This window comes from Dasypus novemcinctus, chromosome 16 (assembly GCF_030445035.2).
Source record: "Dasypus novemcinctus isolate mDasNov1 chromosome 16, mDasNov1.1.hap2, whole genome shotgun sequence".
NCBI classification, from domain to species: domain Eukaryota; kingdom Metazoa; phylum Chordata; class Mammalia; order Cingulata; family Dasypodidae; genus Dasypus; species Dasypus novemcinctus.
Genome location: NC_080688.1, coordinates 26,770,826 through 26,790,552, shown reverse-complemented (window position 1 = coordinate 26,790,552; position 19,727 = coordinate 26,770,826). Strand labels below are relative to the sequence as shown.

The 19,727-nt window shown below is 47.2% G+C and overlaps 1 protein-coding gene across 4 annotated transcripts in view; it reads left to right on the top strand.

Annotated features, from left to right (window-relative positions):
* The window catches only part of PTPRM (protein tyrosine phosphatase receptor type M), an 805,217-nt gene extending 788,947 nt beyond the window's left edge, over positions 1-16,270 (top strand). For all 4 annotated transcript variants that reach the window (XM_058277381.2, XM_058277380.2, XM_058277379.2 and 1 more), the window contains 2 exons: positions 484-619; positions 15,439-16,270. In XM_058277381.2, coding sequence (XP_058133364.1) covers positions 484-619; positions 15,439-15,492 — 190 coding nt within the window. In that variant the 3' untranslated portion in view covers positions 15,493-16,270. The remainder of the gene's footprint in view (positions 1-483; positions 620-15,438) is intronic.
* The last annotated feature ends 3,457 nt before the right edge of the window (positions 16,271-19,727 follow it).

The following is a 19,727-nucleotide window of genomic DNA, read 5'->3' as shown; positions in this document are numbered from 1 at the left end:
AAATTAGTTCTAAATACAAATTTTTAAAAAATAGAATCCTATGTTTTGGAGAAAAATAATGAAATATTAATGGAAACAAACAAACAAACAAAAGCCTAGGTAGATCTTTGAACTCAACCCGTCTACACCATCAGTTTTCCTGGCAGTGAGGTGTTTGTTTGCTGAAAATTTTCTGTAGGGGATGCTTTCTGCGGAAATCGCCAAGGTGTTCCATCAAGATGACGTAATCTAGGGCTGAGGTAAAGCAGGGAAAGAAGGCCTACTTAGTTTCTCAGAGACTTCTGGTTACAGGTGACCTGTGGGCCAAATGCTGTGGCTGATCCAGGCCATGGGCTTTCATTAGAACTGGCCCCCCTGGTGGGAGCTGAGCAGCCTCAGGGGCCTTCGCGCCCCACTGGGTTTGGACGCCCCATTTCCGCAGACTGTGGGAGAGACTCAGTGGAGGTGCCCGGGGGTCAGAGCATCCTTTGTCTTCCCTGACAGGAACGGAGGCGGCCGCAGTGGGGCGTTCTGCGCCATCAGCATCGTCTGCGAGATGCTCCGGCACCAGCGGGCGGTGGACGTTTTCCACGCCGTGAAGACGCTGAGAAACAACAAACCCAACATGGTGGACCTCCTGGTAGGCGGCCCGCACCCTGCGCACGGCCTGCGCCCCGTTGGCCTCCCCTCAGACCCCTCGCCCCGCCTCAGCCAGGGCCGCAAAACGTACTCACACGGAGGAACAGGCTCATTTCCCGAAGTGCCCTGTCATCGCTCCACTTGAAGGGCTCCTCTCCCCCTTTCGTTCTCTCCCTCTTCCTCTCTTACTTGGGTTTTCCACAAAGAGACTCTGTCTCAGCTCCTTTGAAAGGTGGTAAGAGCCGAGCTTTGCGAGTGAACATCCTTACTCATTTCCATTCCTAGCGGTGCCTTCCACGTGGCTAAGCGCTCAGCCCTGTGAGGGAGGAAATCGTCACAGCAAATGCAATGCCAGATTTTCAAATGATATATTTTATAAATAGCTTAATCGCCTAATAGTTATCAAAGCTATGAATTGGAGTTCAACATCCAGAATATTGCACTTAATTATGGTGGCCGTAGCTGAGGGAAGGATTAAATGAGTTGAGAAACAAAGGGCTGTGTGCGATTATTTTCTTAAGAATATTTTATGAAATCTCTTTTTATGTGGCGCTGTTGAGGTGCCAACCACTGGGCCTCAGGAAGAGCTGAAGAATTTAAAAGAGGAAGCTGTTAGATTAGGTGTCTGTACGTCTCAGTTAGAGGAAGAAGGATCCTCAGAAAACAGTGGGACTGACCCAAGTTGGGAAAATGGCCAGGGGCAGGGGCCAGCAAGGATGCCAGTCAGCTCTGAAAGCCTCAGCCCACAGCACTGCAGCAGGAAAGTGAGCACAAGAGAAAAATAATAAAGGAACTAAATAGAGAGCTAAGATTCAAACTCACTTTGGAAAAGAGTGTCATGGGCCCTGAAATGAAAGCTCCTGGAAGAGAGCCAGGCCCTGGTCAGCAGGCCTCTCTCCTTGAACATGTGTTTTGCCCCAGATATCTGTCCATGCTGGATGAGCTTTTCTATCCCAGGAAGCCTGGTCGTGGCCAGGGAATGGGCAAAGGGAAGCCTTTCTGGCCAGGTGCCTGTTCAAAACCACTGGCCTTAACCACACTGGCTTCTGGGGCAAAAAGGATAGCACTCCCCAAATTCTCTCCCTCTCTTCCCCTGCCCTAGCGAAAGCCCAGGAAACCAAATTCTAGTCTCAGCTCTGCTACTGATTCCAGGTCAGAGGCCTCTGACAGTCTACCCGTAAGTGTCCTGGGGCAAGTCATCTAAGTTTTCAGGGACTACGTGTTGTATAACAGGTACTGTTGGCACTTGTTGAGCTGTTAAGGTGTGATGATACATGTTAAGGTGTTTTGGAAACTGAAGCTGTGAGAAATGCCATGACCAGTAGCCCACGCATCTACAGCACATGATGCCCACAGCCCTTCTGAGCTGGTTATTCACAGGAGTGGGAGGAGGAGGAGGAGGCTAGCAGCTAGCATGTATGTGGTGCTTAATATGTGCCAGGCACCGTTCTACACGCCTTCCAAATACTAACAGGTTTGATATGAACAAGCTGAAAGGCAGATTGGTTCTCTAGAATCAGCCCCTCCCGGGGGTAGAGTGGCTCTTCCACTCCCCAGTACCCAGCATGAATTATTAAAGAGTTCTACCACCACTGAATTCTCCATCTTCTGGGTTTGGGGTGGGGGTTGGGGAAACAGTTGCGAAAAGGGTGGTCATGAAATCAAAGGTGACCCAGATCCAGGACAGATGAGAAGCCTGGCAAAAGTTGGAAAGAAAGGAATAAATTAAAATATTCTGACCATGACTTGGTTTGGTATTTAACCTCACTGATTGGAAAACAGATGTTTAGCTTCCGAACTTTGGTTGATTCTTGGGCAAAGCTGACCTTGATTTTAAAAAAATAAAATGAGAGAAGCCATCTCTCTCTCTCACTGCAGCCTGCATTAAGCTTTCACGCCATCCCTCGAGTGGCTTTGGCTGCAGCTTTCATCACGCACGCATTTTTATGGCAGAAACACGTGGCTTTTATCAAATCAGTGGTGCAGACTCTGGGACAGTGGCAATTCTTTGTGAAATGGAGGGAGAGCCAGGTGGTAGGCCAGAAGGGTATCTCCCTGCCCACTGTTCTATAGTATTTTGGGAGTTTGTACCGCTATGCATAATTATAATGGAGAAAACAGGATGCTTGGGGACTGTGGTGGTTTAGAGTTGTATATATCCCCAGAAAGACATGGTCTTAAGCTTAATCCATTCCTGTGGGTGTGAACCCATTGTATGGAGAACATTTTGATGAGGCTATTTCAATTAAGGTGTAGCCCACCACAACCAGGATGGGCCTTAACCCTATTACTGGAGTCCTTAATGAATAAAATTCAGAAAGAAAGAGAGAAAAAGTCATGGGAAGCAAGAAACTAAATGTCAACGGAAGAGAAGGGAGAGGCCAGGACATGCCGCCATATGCATTGCCATGTGACGGGAGCCCAGGACCAAGGATCACTGGCAGCCAGCCCCAGAATGCCAGTCTTTGGGGAGAAAGCATCGCCTTGATGATGCCTTGATTTGGACTTTTTCCTAGCCTCAAAACTGTGAACTCATAAATTCCCATGGTTTACCCCAAACCTTTGCATGGTATCTGCTTGAGCAGTCTAAGAAATTAAAACAGAGCCTACACCTCTAAAGGTAACACAAGTTTTAGGATAAGGGTAGTGACTTAGAAATGTTAAGGAAGTTTTTCATTTTCCTGGGACAGGGGCGGAGGGGGAATGTCTGATAAATTGATCATGGTGACTGTTAGCAGGATCACAGATAACATATAGTGACTGGAGGAAAAAACATCAGCGATTTTGATGTTTCCAGAACTGAATAGGAGCACTTATCTTTTTTTGGTTTGTTTTTGTTTTAAAATTTCTATTTAGTTGGGTACTCCTATATGTATATATTGGTTGAGGGAATTAACTTAGATCAGGACCGTAAAATCTGGTGGGATTTTGTTGGGTGTAAATGGCCATCAGAGATCTGAGTTTTTCCTAAGCAGGAGATTTTGTACCAGAGACTGAAAAGAGCAGGGTAGCATGTCTTCTTAGCTACATCATCATAGAAAATGCTCCAAGTATGTGCTCAGAACCTGGAGGGTGCTTCTGCACTGGCCTTCCTAGAAGGCAGCATGGGAGGGAATGGGGGAGCCCTGGCCCAGCCACGGGGACCTCTTGCAGACTTGAGTGGGCCTGCCCAAATCTCCTTACTCCCTCCTCACAGGCTGAGACTGAGAGTGCAAATAAAATCTGTCTCCATCCTCCTCTGCAGCTCTAATTTTCTAAGTTGCTTCTGCATTTAAAACCTCATCAATTCAGTTTGAAGCATGGCCTTCTCAAGGGAGAGCCACCAGGCTCTGAAGATTTATTTCTCTAAATGAGTAGTTTAGGGGGACTCTGAAGGAAAACCAGTTGATTGTCAGGACGCCGAATAATTTATAATGCAAGATTAGATTTTGTTCTCCTGCAGGGACAGCTGTATTTCTCCTGACCCTCTTTCCCAACCCAGCTTCCAAATTGTGCATCTCTTCCACCAGCCTCGAGTTCTCATCAAAGAACAGGGTCCCAGTGGAGCAGTTGGAGACTCACTTCTACTCTCCCTACTTAGATCCAAGCAGGGTCCCCAGGGCCTGGCTCCTTTGAAACCATGACAGTTGTGGGAAAACAGGTCGCTTCAAAAACTCAGTTCCCCTTCTCACCTCTGTCTTTCTCACTTGGCTTTTGAAGTTTCCAGTGCTCTTTTTTAACAGAGAAACCAACCGACTTGGGGGATAAGACTTTCCTAGAGAAACATTATCTCCTGAAAAGTCTTGGAAACTTTGGAGACCCACTCTCTGCCAGACTGAACAGTGTCAACAAAATGGCACTCATTCTCCCCAAAATATCCTCTGCAAATAAGGCATGGCTGCCTTCTAAGGCATGCTTTAAAGAATCATTTGTTTTTGAGGTACATGTTAGCTGGAGCATCCTGACTCTTGAAATCCAAATACGATTCACCCAAACCCCCAGTACAGAAGGAAGGAGCCCATCTCAGGTTTCTGTAAATCACCTGAAACTTCCAGTCTCATGGTTACCTTTGACTCCTGATTCTGCTGTGTGGGAACCCAGCTGTGAAGTCCACGCCTACCTCTATGCCGACTCACAACGTAAATCAGTGTCTGCAAATGGGAGCAAACTGGCACTAGAGCAGCAGGCCTCATCGTTGTTCAGGTCCTCCAGCCCCCTGCCACGGGGCCATTTGTTCAGACCTTTGGCCCCACCTCTCTCTACCCTTTTTCGTTTATTGGCTGCACTTTCCCCCTCCCTTTTCTGTTCCCCTGGTCCCCGCCTCACACCTCTCTCTTCTTGTGTCCTTCTCAGGGGCAAAGCAAATTCCTGCAGATCACAGATACCTTTGAAAGTCTTGTCTTCTAACAGAGGCCACTTGTTGATGCATTTCCTATGCAAAGGCAGTTTCTCCTTCAAGAAAAACTCTGGTCTTGGCTCCTGAGACAGTTTGAACCTGGTGAATCTCAAAAAAGAGATTATGTTTTTTAACTAATCCACTCCTGTGGGTGTAGGGCCCTTTTGATTGGGCTATATCAGGGAGGCATGAGCCAACTTGGGTCTTTGCCTTCTTGCTGCGTCTAAAATAAACAGAGACACAGAGAGAGACATACAGGCACAGAGAAAGGAAGCTGCTATATGGATCCTTCAATGTAAGAGATAGGACTCCAGGTTCACCCTCAGCTGAGCTCAAGGACTGAAGCCCCGAGAGGCTCAAAGAGCTGAGGTCCAGGGAGAGATGACTGGCCACGGCTGAGTTTAAGGAGCAGCAGAGAGAGGCAGCAGACCTGCTGTCTTGCCTGCTTGTCATGTGGCAGGATCACTCGTAGCTGACTTTGGAGAGGAAGCATCTCTGATGGTGCCTTGATTTGGACCTTTTACAGCCTCAGAACTGTAAGCTTTTACCCTAACAAATTTCCCATTAAAGAAGCCAACCTATCTCTGGTCCTTTGCATCGGCAGCTCTGTGGCAAGCTAAGACAGCTCCTAAAATGGCAACATTTTGCCTGCTAACCTGTCACTGCATCACCTTAATTCCATTTGACTCAACATGTTTTTCAGCATCTGTTTTGGCTGTGCAGGATAGTAGATGCTAGAGAAGTAGAAGATGTCATCCCTCCCTCCGAGAGCTTAGAGGGACTTGGGGGAGGGCAGAACATAAATCCTCATCTGCAAAGTAGGGACAGAAATAGTAATCCTAAGCCCACCACTAAAGGCCACATATCGTCTCATTCTGTGTATACAAAATGTGCAGAATAACCAAAGCATAGGGACAGAAAGTAGACCAGTCGTCCTGGGGCTGGAGGAGAGGGAATGTAGAGTGACAGCCAGTGGGGATGGGGCTACTTCTGGGGGTGATGAAAATGTTCTAAACTTAAATCATGCACAGCTCTGTGAATATCCTAATAACTACTGAATTGTGGACTTTACAGCGTGAGCTTTATGGTATGTGAAAAAGGAGCACATTTTAAATTAAAATATAATAATAATGATTCCTGTGGGGCTTTTCTGTTTACAAAGCATGATCCCATCTGTTACCTCATGAAACAACATCTCCAGAAGAAGGCAGGGAAAGTGCTGTGACCACATCCCTCTTTTACAGAGAAGGAAGCTGGCGTTTTGAACTAGTGAAAGACAGAGCCAGGTCCAAATTCCGATGCCAGGCTTAAAGCCTGTGGTTTCTCTATTTTAGTTCCCTGGCTACCAAAGCACATAACTTGCAATGGAACTGGCTTAAACAATGAGACTGTACTGGTTCGTGGTTTTGAGGCTAGGAAACATAAAATCAAGGTGATGCTTTCTTCCTATAGGCTGGAGATCTGGGCTCCTCGGGCACGTGGCAGCCTCCCCTAGCCTCTCCCTTCTCTTCCAGTTTCCATCGGCCTTCAGCTCTTGCTTCCCATGGCTTTTTCTCTCTGTCTGGATATGATTCTATTTATAAATACTCCAGAAACGGGATTGAGACCCATCCTGATTGAGGCGGGCCACGCCTCAGCTGAAGTAGCCTCATCAAATGTCCTACTTACAGTGGATTCACACCCTCAGAAATGGGTTAAAGTTTAAGGACATGTTTTTCTGGGGTACCTGCAGCTGGACACCACACCAAACCGTCCCATGAAGCGTCCCCTATGCCACTCACCAGCTTAGAGGCCAGCCCTAGAGCAGAGCTTTCACGCTTTGTCAAGGAGAGAGAAGACAAGGGGAAAATCAACCATTTACACAGAACCATTCAAGAAGAATTCTAAAAAGAATTCAGCCAAATATATAATCATGAAACATATGGGAGTCTAAAAGGAGGGATCACTTACCCATGTTACGGCTATACATCCTTGTGGGGCTGATTTGGTATAGTTTGACAGATAAGAGCAAGGGGTTAGCAGGAAAGATTTGGGGTTGAAGTGAAATAAGCAACCTGTCCTCTTGAACTGGGAGAAAGGGGAACAGGTCACTGTCTGGGGAAAGAGGGGGAAAGGAATGGAATCCAGTAAGTATTTTACAAGCTTAATTTCAGAAAATGCACCACGATAGTACCCACTCCCCAGCGCCAACCCTTGCATGCTTCGTCAGGTTAAGATAAGACAGTGTCTGCCTCAGTGGTTCTCAAACCTGGCTGCATGCTGGAGGCACCTGGGAACTTTAAAAAAGATGTGAATACCTGGGCACCCTTCCCCATCCTCAGTTAAGTGATCTGGGGCAAGCTTAGGCATGAGGATGGTAAAGGCTCCCCAGGTGACTCTAATGTGCAGCCAAGGTTGAGAAACGCAGTGTCTAACCTAGAATGGCGCTCAACCCTGGTGGCCATTAGAACCACTCAGGGAGCTTTAAAAAACCACCAGCACCCAGGCCATGCCCCGACCAATTAAATCCAAGACTCAGGGCACAGCCCAAGCCAGGTGAGCCCACGGTGCAGCCAGGGCCAAGGAAGGGAAGAAGAGGCCATTCCCTGAGTGTGCGCAGGCCTCCGGGTCCATGGAAGGCCTCCCTGCGGACCCTGTCCAGCCCCTGCTTCCTGCAGATCTGTCCATATACAGTGCATGATGGTGGGGTTCTCCCCTCCTGTAATTTAAAGCTGGCCACCCAGGCTCTGCCTCACCGTCCCCTCGAGTATGCGGAAAACAATGTACTCTACAATGGATGCCCCTACGAAGGGCCGTGTGGTGTGGGCCTGCAGTTCTCCCCGTGCAGAAAACACAATAGACGAACTCATGCTTATAAACGAGTCCCTCTATAGCTCTACTGCATTTGTAAGATTGTGTGGCTCTGGGTGTGTGTGTGAGACGCGAATGTGTGTGTCAACATGTATGCGTGTGGGTGTGGGGGTGTTGGGGGGTATGTATGCATGGATCTGCATGTATGTTGGTATGTGTATGTGTTGTGTGTGCATGCGTGTGTTGGTAGGTATGTGTGTCTGCATGTGTGCATGTTGGTATGTGTATGTGTTAGGTTGTGTGGTATGTGTGTGTGTTGATGGGTGTGTGTGCATGTATCTGTGTGTGTGCGGCATGTGTGTAGTGGGGAGCGTGCATGTATCTACATGTATGTGTTGTATCTATTACATGTGCATACATGTGCATGTGCGTGTTGGTAGGTGTGTGTCTGCATGTGTGCATGTTGAGGTGTGTGTGTGTGGTGTGTGTATGCATCTATCTGCATGTGTGTGGTGTGTGTATATATTGTATGTGCCTATGTGTGTCTCTGTGTGTTGGTAGATGTGTGTGCATGTGTGCATGTTGGGGGATTGTGTGTGGTATTTGTGTATGCCTGCATCTGTGTTGGTGTGTGTATGTGTTGCTTATGCATATGTGTACATGTGTGTTGGTAAGTGTCTGTGTCTACATATGTGCATGTTAGTGTGTGTATATGTTGTGTGTGTGGTGTGTGTGTGTTGGTGGGAGTATGTGCATGTTTACATGTTGGGGTGTGTGGTGTGTTTGTTGGTGGGCATATATGCACGTGTCTGCATATGTGTGTGGGCATGTGTGTGTTGGGCGTGCACATGTGCGAGTGCATGTGCACACTGTCGGTGGGTGGTGCGGGTGTGAGGTGGAGAGCCAGGAAAGGAGCTCGGCCTGGCATTGTGCCTTGGCAGTGGTGTGCCCTGTCTGGTGGCGCTGGCTGCTTTCCACTCCCCGCACCCTGGTCCTGCCATGTCGCCGCTGTAGCCCTGGAGGCACGGGTGTCCTGTGGTCCATGCCCTCGGCCCCTTGAATGGCCCGTCAGTCTTCCTGCACCCTTACGGAGGGGTTTGGAGAAATTCTTCGCATTCGGCTGGTGCAAAAGTAATTGCGGTTTTGCATTGTGGAAATTTGCCATTTGATATTGGCATACATTCTTAAATAAATGTGGTTATGTTAGACATCATTTTAATGTGCATTTCTTGTTTTATGGTTTTTTGCTAATGACATTACTTGCTGTTTATTTTATATTTATTTTAGACAATGGAAATTATGTTAGACAAAAAGCACATTCAAGCGATTTTCTTCTTTGAGCTCAAAATAGGTTGGAAAGCAGTGGAGACCACTCACAGCATCACCACTGCATTTGGCCAGGAACTGCTAACGAACCTCCAGTGCAGTGGTGGGGCAAGGAGTTTGCAAAGGAGAAGAGAGCCTTGAAGATGAGGAGCGTGGTGGCCGGCCAGCGGAAATAGACAACCTACTGAGAGCAATTATCGAAGCTAATCCTCTTAAAGTACACAAAAGTAGCCAAAGAACTCAAGGTCGACCATTCTATGGTAGTTCAGCATTTGAAGCAAATTGGAAAGGTGAGAAAGCTCATTAAGTGGGTGCTTCACGAGCTGACCGAAAAATCAAAAAAATCGATTTGAAGTGTGGTCTTCTTTTAGTCTATGCAACAACAAACCATTTCTCAATCGGATTGTGACGTGTGACGAAAAATGGATTTTATGCAACAACCGGCGATAGCCAGTGGTTGGACCAAGAAGAAGCTGCAAAGCACTTCCCAAAGCCAAACTTGCACCAAAGAAAAGGTCACGGTCGCTGTTTGGTGGTCTGCTGCCAGCCTGATCCACTGCAGCTTTCTGAATCCCGGCGAAACCATTACACCTGAGAAAGATGCTCAGCAAATCGATGAGATGCACTGAAAACCGCAAGGCCTGCTGCCGGCATTGGTCAACAGAAAGGGCCCAGTTCTCCACGACAACACCCAACCGCACATAGCACAACCAACGCTTCAAGAGTTGAACGAATTGGGCTATGAAGTTTTGCCTCATCCTTCATATTCACCTGCCCTCTCGCCAACCGACTGCCTCTTCTTCAAGCACCCTGACAATTTTCTGCAGGGAAAACGCTTCCACAACCAGCAAGATGCAGAAAATGCTTTTCAAGAGTTGGTGGAATCCTGAAGCACGGATTTTAATCTCTACAGGAATAAGCAAACTTATTTCCCATGGGCAAAAATATGTTGATTGTAATGGTTCCTACTTTGGTTAATAAAGGTTTGTTTGACTGCCCCACCCCACCACCCCCAGGCTCAGACCTCCCGGGGCAGCGCCTGCGGGGCCCGTGGACCACAGGAATGGCGGCTCCTGCAAGGTGCCAGGCAATTCCTGCCACAGCCAAACCCTAATCGATCCCACTCTGACCCTTCCTGGGGAGAGGAGGGCCTCTGCTGTCTGACCTAGGAGCTCTGCCTACAAGCTGAGGCGGGTCTAAAGAAGGAATCAGTCGGGCATCAATGCATGGGGCTTTGAGTGGGGAAAACCCTGCATCACTTGGGAAGCAGACTTGGCCCAATGGGTAGGGCGTCTCCCTACCACATGGGAGGTCCAAGGTTCAAGTCCCGGGCCTCCTTGACCCGTGTGGAGCTCGCCCATGTGCAGTGCTGATGTGCGCAAGGAGTGCCCTGCCACACAGGGTTGTCCCCCGTGTAGGGGAGCCCCACACACAAGGAGTGCACCCCATAAGGAGAGCTGCCCAGCACAAAAGAAAGTGCAGCCTGCCCAGGAATGGCGCCGCCCACACGGAGAAATGACACAGCAAGATGACGCAACAAAAAGAAATCGATTCCCAATGCCGCTGATAAGGATAGAGTCAGTCACAGAAGAACACACAGCGAATGGACACAGAGAGCAGACAATGGGGATGGGGATAAATCTTAAAAAAATAAATAAAGACATTTGCAAATAAGGAGCCTTTATACCCACTGTTGGAGAAATGCCGCCGCCTGGCCGCATAGGGGTGCCTGGTCTGGCCCGTCCTGTACCCATACCTCCTCCCCACATTGTGAGCACATGGGGACCCCCAGCCCCCTGCCAGGTCATCTATTAGGAGGAGGTTTTTCAGGCTGAAGCAGGATCCAGACAAACTTGTGAAACTTGCCTTAAGTTTAAAAAACAGATCTGGAGGGGAGCTTTGTGCCAGGAAAGCCAGGTACACAGTTCTCTAGGAGCGCCCAGGCTGAGGGTCCGTGTCCCCTAGACACGGGCAGCATGAGCTAAGGGCACAGTCCACACCCTTCGAGGGAGGGTCCCAAAGCCCTGGGCCTGCTGGTGGTCCGGCCTTGCTTCCTCTCAGCAGAGGCAAGTTGCCGGGTGGGAGTGGTGATAGATGTGGGGTGTCGGGGAGAGAGTTCTGGTCTGCACAAAAAGTGCAGAGAATGGTGCCGGACCCCTCCCCAAGTCCCCGGCTCCCGTCGTTTCTCTAATCCTCCGTGCCCCAAAGCGGCTCATGCCATCCAGATTGGCAAGTGCTCCAGACTAAAGCATAAATGTTCTTTTTTCTCCCCCCTGAAGCACAGCGATAGCCTATGTGGTTTAATTACACCATTCAAAAGCAGGTGAACTGAAAGAGGAAACTGTGCAGAAGACAGGCCCGTACCTGGTGATCAAGTGTAATCAGTCTCTAGGGTGGGAAGATTCCAGGCATTTACGGAGATGCTTGCCAGAGGGCGGGGGGGGCGCTACAATTTGTGGGCTTCCATCTCTTTCCCCTTATTTTCCTGATTCGGAAACCAGTCATCTCAAAGTCCGTAGGGACCGGCAGCTTCTTAGAAGGGATAAGGTGGGAGAGGGAGAATTCATTTTGAAAATTCCAGTCACGCCTGGGTCAGGGCAATTTCTGTGACTTCCATGGTGTAGCTCCTCACCAGCAAGTGAAATCCCATGGGGTTTCCTCACCGGTTTTGTGACCTGAGGCCAACAATCGCTTTTCTTCACTAAATGCATTTTAATACGTTGAAAGGATGGTGTTTAGTCGTCACTGAAATTAATTGCACCATTAGATTTCTACAAAATCATTTCTATGCAATAAGAGATTGAATCGCTTAGATTTCTATGAAAGAGAAAATAAAAATCATTCATCCCTGTGATTCACAAAAACAGGAGAAATGTTTGGGGTACTTCATGGCCAGAACACTGGCTCAGGGGTCCAACAACCTGGCCTTTTAGAATCTTGGAATCCAAGTAATTGATTTATTGTTAAATATTCTGGAAATTAAAGTATCAAATCTTGAAATAACATATCTTGAATGGGAATTATAACTTTACCTAGGGAAAGTAGTTGTTTTTCCAGTTCAAGGGTTACAAAAACAAAAACAGCCGGTGCCCTGAGTAATGCCTCCTGACCGGAATGGAGAAACTGGTGCAGTCCAGAAAAGCTAGAGGCTGGTGGAGTACTTGCTATTTGCAAGATAAAACAATTTAACCAATACTTTTGCATATGCCATCAGGCTGACTGCAAAGGCAGACCAAGTCCTTAAATCCTAGAATTCTAGAATGGCAAGGCTGGAAAGGAAACTTAAATAGGATCTAGCTCCCACCCCGTTTTCGAAAGGAGAAAGCTGAGGTCCCGAGGGGCTTGTTAAACGGATTCTGGTCTCCTAGTTGCAGACACAGCTTTCAAGAGCTATTGAATTCATATATAACATATTAAAGCTCTCCAAAATCCAGTCCATCTGACCCCTTGATTGGCATACAAGTAAGGAGTCATAGCTTGGAGGGAGCAGTATTTGTCTGCTATTGTTTTTTTAGTATATGGTAGTTTTATTGAGATATAATTCATATACCATAAAATCCACCCTTTTAAAGCCTGCGATTCAGTGGTTTTTAGTATATTTACAGAGTTGTGCAACCAACACTGTGACCTAAGTTTAAAATATTTTCCTCATCCCCAAAGGAAACCCAGTACCCATTACCCCAATCCCCCAGTCCCTGGAAACCACTAACGAATCTGCATCCTGTATCTATGAATGTACCTATTCTGGGCATTTCATGTAAGTGGAATCTTAAAATATGTAGCTTTTATGACTGGCTTCTTTCACTTTGCAAATCATTTTCCATGTTTAGCCATATTGTCACATATACCTGAATTTCATTCCTTTTTATAGCCAAATAGTATTCTCTGGTATGGGCATATCACATTTTGTTCATCCATTCATCCACTGATGGACTTTTGGGTTGTTTCTACTTTGGGGCTGTTATGAATAATGCTGCTATGAACGTTCACTTAAAAGTTTTCATGTAGACACACGTTTTCACATCTCTTGGGTCTATACCTAGAATGGAATTGCTGGATCATATGGAAACTCTGTTTATCTTTCTGAGTTTTCCAGGGTGGCTGCACCATTTTGCATTCCCCCCAGTAGTGTAGGAGGGTTCTACTGTCACCAAATTCTCACCAACACTTGTTATTGTCTTTCTTTTTTATTTTAACCATCCTAGTGGGTGTTACTGCTATGAATTTTTAACCCGGTAGTGGTTGACTGTATCGACGTGATCTCTTTACTTTGAAGCTCGTGGAAGACTGAAAGTGTACCCTGAAACCCCTAGACTTCAGCCTCAGTATTTATAGAGTTGAATCAGATGCTGAACCCATGCTTTGTCCTTCATTTATGTGTGGTGACCAACATTTAACTCCCAAGTATGTGTCAGGCTCGGTGCTGGAGACTGATGCCTTCTACAAAGAGGAATAAACTTTGTCCTCAAATAAACAGGTCCAATTAGTGGGGCATTGAGTCAACAAAATGTCGGTGAAGAAAAGTAAACTTCAAGGACTAATTAGGAGGCACATATTTTTAAAAATGGGGAAAATGTTTAATATTTTTGGCAAAACTAAAAATAAACAACATATGTCCTTGGTGGTGGGCATTGAGAAAGATCAGGAGCCGGTGGTGCTGGGTCTTCCAGATGGGTGTGTTTCTCACCAATGTGGGAGGAGAACCCTGCTGTATGGTGGCAGTTGACAGGTGGAATCATCCTCACCCGTGCCCTCCTCATTCAGAGGCCACAGCATGGAGCTCCTGTCAGCACATGCATGAACAAACCTACAGAAATTCTTTGCCCATCACCTGGGATACCCCCAGGGCAGGGCCTCTCCTCACACAGACTCAGTTCCAGGATCAGGCTCCAGGATCTAGGAAAGCTGTGTCCAAGGGAAGTGAATGCCCTGCCTGCCTTGCAAGCCCGTGCGTGGTCGTGGCCCCTGCAGGATCTCAACTACCTCCCTCCTAGGCTTTTTTCCTGGCCCTGCCACTTCCACCTGGATTGCCAGTTTTACCCCAAATGTAGATGGCCATTTATTCTCCAGACTGGAGCACTATGCAGCATGTGACAGTTTAAAGTTCTTTTATGAATCCCAAAAAGAGGAAGATTATATGTTTTTCAATTACTCCATTCCTGTGTGTGAGACCCTTTGGATTGGACTACGTCAGTGAGGTGTGACACAGTTGAGTCTCTGCCCTCTTGCTGAGTCTAATACAAACAGAGACACACTGCCATGTAAAAGAGGACTCGGGAAGAAAACGGAGCAGCTGAGACTGAAACGGGGTCCTGAAAGAGACAAGCCCTATGTCTGCTTACCCACAGCTGAGCCCCAGGAGATGTTAGATTCCGGAGGGGAAGGCAGGGACCTCAGCAGAAATCGGTGACTGTCTTTGCCACATGGCAGGACACCAGGATCAAGAGTAGCTGACTTGGGTGAGGAAGCATCTCTGATAGTGCCCTGATGTGGGCATTTCACAACCTCGGAACTGTAAGCTTTCACCCCAGATAAAATGCCCATGATAAAAGCCAACCCATTTCTGGTACTTTACATCAGCAGCTCTGCAGCAAACTAAGACAGGCCATGCAAGAGGATGCTAGCAATAATTCTGCCCGGGCAGCAGACAAAAGCCAGGACAGACCTGAGCAAACCGAGCCAGAGAATCATCCGCATCAGTTCTGTCCTCCAGGGGAGGTGCTGTCTACCTAGCCAGCAGCTCCCTCCCCTAAGGTCTATCTACTCCCCCCTGCCCTGACCCCACAGCACCTGTCGAGGAACCATGCGTGAGACCCTCACTCGACTCTGCCTTGCATGTTGTCATTGGCCACCAGTCTCCTCCATCTCAAAGTTAGGGGGTAGGTTGAAGTGCTTGGCAATTAGAGGTGTACTTAATGCCTTCTAATGAAAATGAAGAAATCCTCTTGGCTGACTATCAGAGGTAACCTGAGCCAGGAGTGAAGCCACATAAACTTAACTCGAGTGAGTCCTTAAGGTATTTCCTCAAGCCATCATGCTCTTTCCTGTCACCTCTTGATTTTCCATCCAGATAGCTCAGGTTGTCCACATACAGGTGAGCATAGATGTGTTAACAGAGTGTTGACCAGTTGCCCGGAACAAGATTTAAGCTCGGATCACTGGGCGTTGAGCAGGAGTGCATTCGTGGTTCAGAACTAACTTTTTCATTTCCAATTCAAATCCTTATCAGCTGGCTGTGTCCCCCTTGAGACCCTAACTTGGCCTGATGGCTTCCGTAGAAATTGCATTGCAATCTTGGAGAGCTGACATGTCCCGCTTCTGTTTTCTAGGAACAGTACAAGTTCTGCTACGAGGTGGCTCTGGAATACTTGAATTCCGGCTGACGGCGTGATCATCCCTTCCACAGCACCGAGCTGAGATGGCCGTGGTATTTGTGTATGTCAGAGGAAGACTTCTCAATCTGCTTCTTTTGCTTTGCAAAATTGGCTCCTTTTAAGAGCCCGAGAAAGTGTTTATAAACTGCTTGCACTGTCCGATTTCCACAGTAATGCTGCTGCCAGACAGACACACACGGCGCTACAGGCATAAAGTCCTGTCCTCGCCACAGACCTGCTAGAGCAGCGTAGGCGACTGGTAAACCGAAGAGCACAATTATATTCTTATGAAGGAATTTGTACCTTTGGGGTATACTTTTGTGACCCGTGATCCTTTGTTATTGTTGTTACAGCCGAGTGTACATTTTTGTTCTGTGGAGAATGCTACTTGGCATTATATAATATATTATTTTAGTCAACATTTGTATTTTAACATGTTGCATAACATAAGCTTCCATAGCTTTCCAGGACTAACAGATCAAGCGTGTAATGAACAGAGATACCTTGTTTGAGTTGTTGTTTCTATCCGATTTGTATTGTTTCCCCAGGAAAAGCTTGGAAGGGATTCAGTTCAGAAATGCAAAACCTGGCAACCACCGTCACAGATCCAAAGCTTTTCCCTGTGTTTATATTGTAAATAGTTTTGATTTCATCAAATTATTTATTCATTAAAAGAAACTTTTGTGAAGCACAGTGAGTGACAATCATTTTTCCTAAGCCCTGGAAACGATTTGCTGTATGATGTTAACTGTGTGAAATTCTCAACTCAATAAACGATGACACGTGACGTGACCGTGGTGTGTTCCTGGTGTCCTAGCAGGCAGGAGGAGGGGGCGGCCGAGGCCCCAGGGGCTCCCAGCCACCCCAGACCACTGGCAGAGTGGGCATCCCTAGAATGCATGTGACTTCCCCTGGAGCACAGAGAGGCGGGATTTTGAGAGGGAGCTTTGGTCAGTAAGAAACCTGGGCCCCACCAGGATTTTGACCTGGCTCTGCTGACTGTGAAAGCATCCTGGGCTGACCCAGGGCTGTGACTCTAACTGTTAGCACATCCTCAGGTATACCTCCATCACCATGGCACAGTAGCTGTCCTCCTCCTGCCTCATTGGAGCCTAGAAATTGCTACAAGAACCATTTTTTTTTAATTGTGGCATAGAGTGCATTTAAGCAGAACACAAAGCTGCGCAAGACAGTTCCTTCCAGAGGGACTCCTGTGTATGGAAAAGGCCCCCTACGGCAGCCCACCCTGTGTTCCTCAGGGGCATGGCTGACCCCTAAAGAAGAATTCTAGCATATGCTGCAATTTAATCTGAGTTTTAAGCCACGTCAGATGGTTACCGGCAGAGGATGGAGACAATCTTTATTGAATTCCTAGGGTATGGCAGATGCTGTGTACAAGGCTCTGTCCCACGCAGCTGCAAATCCTCCGCTCAGCGCCATGAGTGGGCTAGAATTATCCATTCCATTTTGCAGATGAAGAAACTCAGGTTCAAAAAGAGTAAATAACTCATCCACCCAAAGTTCTACTCACTAGTAAGTTTGTCTCAGTTTTCCAGGGCTGCTAGGACAACTACTACATACTGTTTGACTGAACAACAGGAAAGTACTATGCAGAAGCTCGAAAATCAGGGCATCAATGGGCCGTGCTTTCTCTGAAGTGTGTAGCATCTGATGGTGCCTTGCAGGCAACCCATAATTCAGTCTCTGCTTCTGTCCCATGACCATCTGTCTCCTTCTGCATCCTCCTGGGGCTTCTACATCCACGTCCAAATTACCATGGCACATAAGGTCTCCAGTCATATAGGCCTAAGGCCCATCCTGATTCTATTGGGCCTCATCTAAACAGGATCTTTGACAGTCCTACTTACAAATGAGTCCTCACCCACAGGATGGGGGTTGGGGCTTGAACATATTGCTTGTGGGACATACTTCAATCCCCAACAAGTTGCCAAGTACCTCCACAACCCCTGGGGAGGTAGCAGGCAGGGGCTGGGGGCAACCACAGTTTCCCAGGCATGGTGTATCACCTTTTATCATAGAGGCATTTAGGAAAATTCACTCCTTGTTGAGTTTGGGATACTGGACCCATTACCCACTAAAAAGTAGGAGGATTGAGGGTACTTGGGTTCTTGGTTCCCCGGAATGACAAAAGTGGAGGTGGTCCACAAAAATCACTTAAGTTTATATCTGCACCTTAAGCTTCCTCTTCTACTTTGCCACACACTGCACAATCCCTACCCTTCTGATTGACAGAAGTTTTCCCAGGCTCCTGCTTAAAGCACGTAGAACTCCACAGACACCCAGGATAAGCTGACTGGATCTGGGCTCAGAGCATCTGAACTCAAGACCTCAGTTCAGGGTCCTCCTGGCGAATGTCCTCTTACCACCCCCACCCAGTTCTCACCAATGTTCTTCTAAGAGATTGGAAGACAGCTATTTTTGCCTGTATCTTCTCTAGAACACAAGGGTAGGGTTGAATACACCTGGGCAACAGTCCCCATTGTATGTGCTGGGTCCTGACAAGGTAGATGTTAGGGTAGTATGGCAAAGCCTCTGGTTCTCTCCAAAGTTGTGTCTCTGGTCTTTATTCCTTCAGCGTGGAGTGGGAAGAGAAGTCATTTTAGTGTGACATATTGAGGTGACATGAGATTTGTGAACCTAATGACAAAACCCATTTCCTAATCAATCTCTGTATTATCAATCTCAAGTTTGAGCCAGATTTCACGATAGTTTCCCTGAGACTCTCAAATCTCTTGGATGTTTAACTTTCTTGCACTTGGTTTTACCTCTTAGCAGACGTAGTAATAGAAGGGAAGGGACATTTTATGGCTTTTTTAAATTTTCCATGAAGGCTTGCAGCATGTTTGCTAATCCTGTTACAGTCAGTATACAGAGTAAATCTCTGCCCCTTGCAAACAGAAGGGGCTAAAATCTGGGCTAAGTGTCCCTTCTCTGTCTTCTCTCAATCCTCTCAGTTCACCTCCCTTGTAGCATCCTGGTCCTCCCAGAAACTTAAATGCCTATGTCTGCTATGAAAACCAGATAATCCTGCCCCCTGACTTCCTGGTAGTGTTGCCAGATTTTCTCTAGGTTCTTGGCTAAGCTACAAGACATGAATTTCAAGAGCAGGCCAGGTTAGTTAGGCCAGTAATTTATTAAGGAATGGAGAGAAGAGAAATGGGAGAAAATAACAGATCAAGGATCCCAAGTAGAGAGGAAGGGACTGAAAACTGATAAAGAGAAGCAATTTAGAGACTACAATTCCCTATTACAGATTATAAATCCCAAGGTTTACTTGCATGTTGATCCAGATGGAGGGGTGGGGGTGGGGAAGAGGGCCAGAACAAGGGAAGAAGGCAAGGACAGGAAGAAGGTAGCAAGACCAGGAGGGGAAGGCAAGAGAAGGAGCCAGTTCAGCCTTTGCGCTTTTTTTGAACCATTAATTATTCCGCCCCTTTGTGAATGACGGGAGGAGTCCCAGCTGTTTGCTGTTTTGCTTGGTTATCCCCTGGGATGGCCCAATGATAAGGCCCCTGGAGAATATCCCGGGCTTCTCTTAGCTTCCAGAGGAAATCTCCTTCCGAGTGGGAGTTCTCACAAAGGTCTTCCAGCAGCCATCTTGTGGGGTGTTGATGGCCACGTGTTTAATGTTTTTCTGCCAGGTTCCAGATTGGTCTATTGATTCCCTATCTAGCCTGCCTCAGTAGGGTCCTCTTCGGGGACAAGTTAACAGTGTTCTATTTGGATGCTATGTTTGCTTTATAATGTGTCAACCTGGCTAGACTCAACAGCATTTATTTACCTCCATTCATACATTTTTCTGGTTAGAGTGGGTCTCAGGTGTCATATTGTGCAAGATGTAGAAGGCAGAAGTGAGGCAGCAGCTCTACTTTTGTTGTTTTGGAAGGTGGAGCGGCTGCAGGCCCACCTGCTGCCCCATGCCAACCAGGTGAGCCATAGAGTGAGTGACAACATGGCAGAGCTGCCCAGGAATGCTCTCCTCAGGCTCCTTCCAGCTTCTCCTGCATCCCTGGTTTCAAACCATGCCCATGTTTTGAAATTTTGTTAAGATAGCATCCCATCTAGGTACCAAACTCTGTATTAGTTATCTATTGCTGAATGTATTAGTCAGTCAAAGGGGTGCTGATGCAAAATACCAGAAATTGGTTGGTCTTTATAAAGGGTACTTATTTGGGGCAGAAGCTTACAGTTACCAGGCCATAAAGCATAAGTTACTTCCCTCA